Source organism: Eimeria tenella, genomic scaffold (assembly GCF_000499545.2).
Source record: "Eimeria tenella Houghton genomic scaffold, Eth_scaff1731, whole genome shotgun sequence".
Lineage (NCBI taxonomy): Eukaryota > Apicomplexa > Conoidasida > Eucoccidiorida > Eimeriidae > Eimeria > Eimeria tenella.
In genome coordinates this window covers 276-1,074 of record NW_013541559.1, presented here as the reverse complement: position 1 = coordinate 1,074, position 799 = coordinate 276, and the positions used below count along the sequence as shown (strand labels likewise).

At 47.2% G+C, this 799-nt stretch overlaps 1 protein-coding gene across 1 annotated transcript; it reads left to right on the top strand.

Annotated features, from left to right (window-relative positions):
• Nucleotides 1-79: 79 nt before the first annotated feature.
• ETH_00042915 (uncharacterized protein) lies at nucleotides 80-596 on the top strand (the record flags this gene model as incomplete). The annotated part of the gene is made up of 2 exons (XM_013373783.1): nucleotides 80-298; nucleotides 579-596. 2 exons carry the CDS (start codon nucleotides 80-82, stop codon nucleotides 594-596), a joined length of 237 nt encoding a protein of 78 aa, XP_013229237.1.
• Between the last annotated feature and the right edge of the window lie 203 nt (nucleotides 597-799).

Below are 799 nucleotides of genomic sequence, written 5' to 3'. Positions count from 1 at the left end.
CCAGCACGAGCAGCAGCAGCAGCAGCAGCAGCAGCAGCAGCAGCGGCGGCGGCTGCAGAAGCACAGGCGGGGGCCCCTGATGTCTCCCCTCAACCGCCCAGTGCCTTCTTCCTTTTGCCTGGAGCCCACATACTTGAACCACAGCAGCAGCAGCAGCAGCAGCAGCAGTAGCAGCAGCAGCAGCAGGGGCCAAGCGTGGGACAAAGGCGACTTCAGCAACAGCAAAGGGGAGCTGCTGCTGCTGGCAACTTGCCTTTCCCCTGCACACATTGACGCTGTTGCTGCTACTCTGGAGGAGGTGAGGTTTTGCTGCTTGCTGCTGCTGCTGCTGCTGCTGCTTCTGCTGCTGCTGCTGCTGCTTTATTTCATTTTTTGCATTTTGTTGTTTCTCTTCCCTTTCTTTTGTCCCTTTTACTGCTGCTTTTCGAAAGTGCTGCAGCACGAGGCAGCAGCAAAACGCGCTGCTGATTTCGTTTTGCTGCCGCTCTTCTTGTCCCTCATTGCTGCTGCTGATGCTGCTGCTGCTGCTGCTGCCATTTTTCCTTTTGTTGATCGTTTTGTTTGTTTTTTCTTTTTAGTTTTTTTTATTATTTTAAAACGTAAAAATAATTATTGAAAGTAATTCTTTCAGTTTTGTTTCTTGGGTGCAAAGGGGAAAGTTGAGTTTCTTTTTTATTTATTTTTAAATTCGAAGTTTTAATTTTATTTATTTAAATTGTTTTCAACTCTTTAATTTTTTGCTGCAGCAAATGGTCCAAAACTTCGGAGAAAAGATTTTTAGCGGCAAAGACGGCAGCGG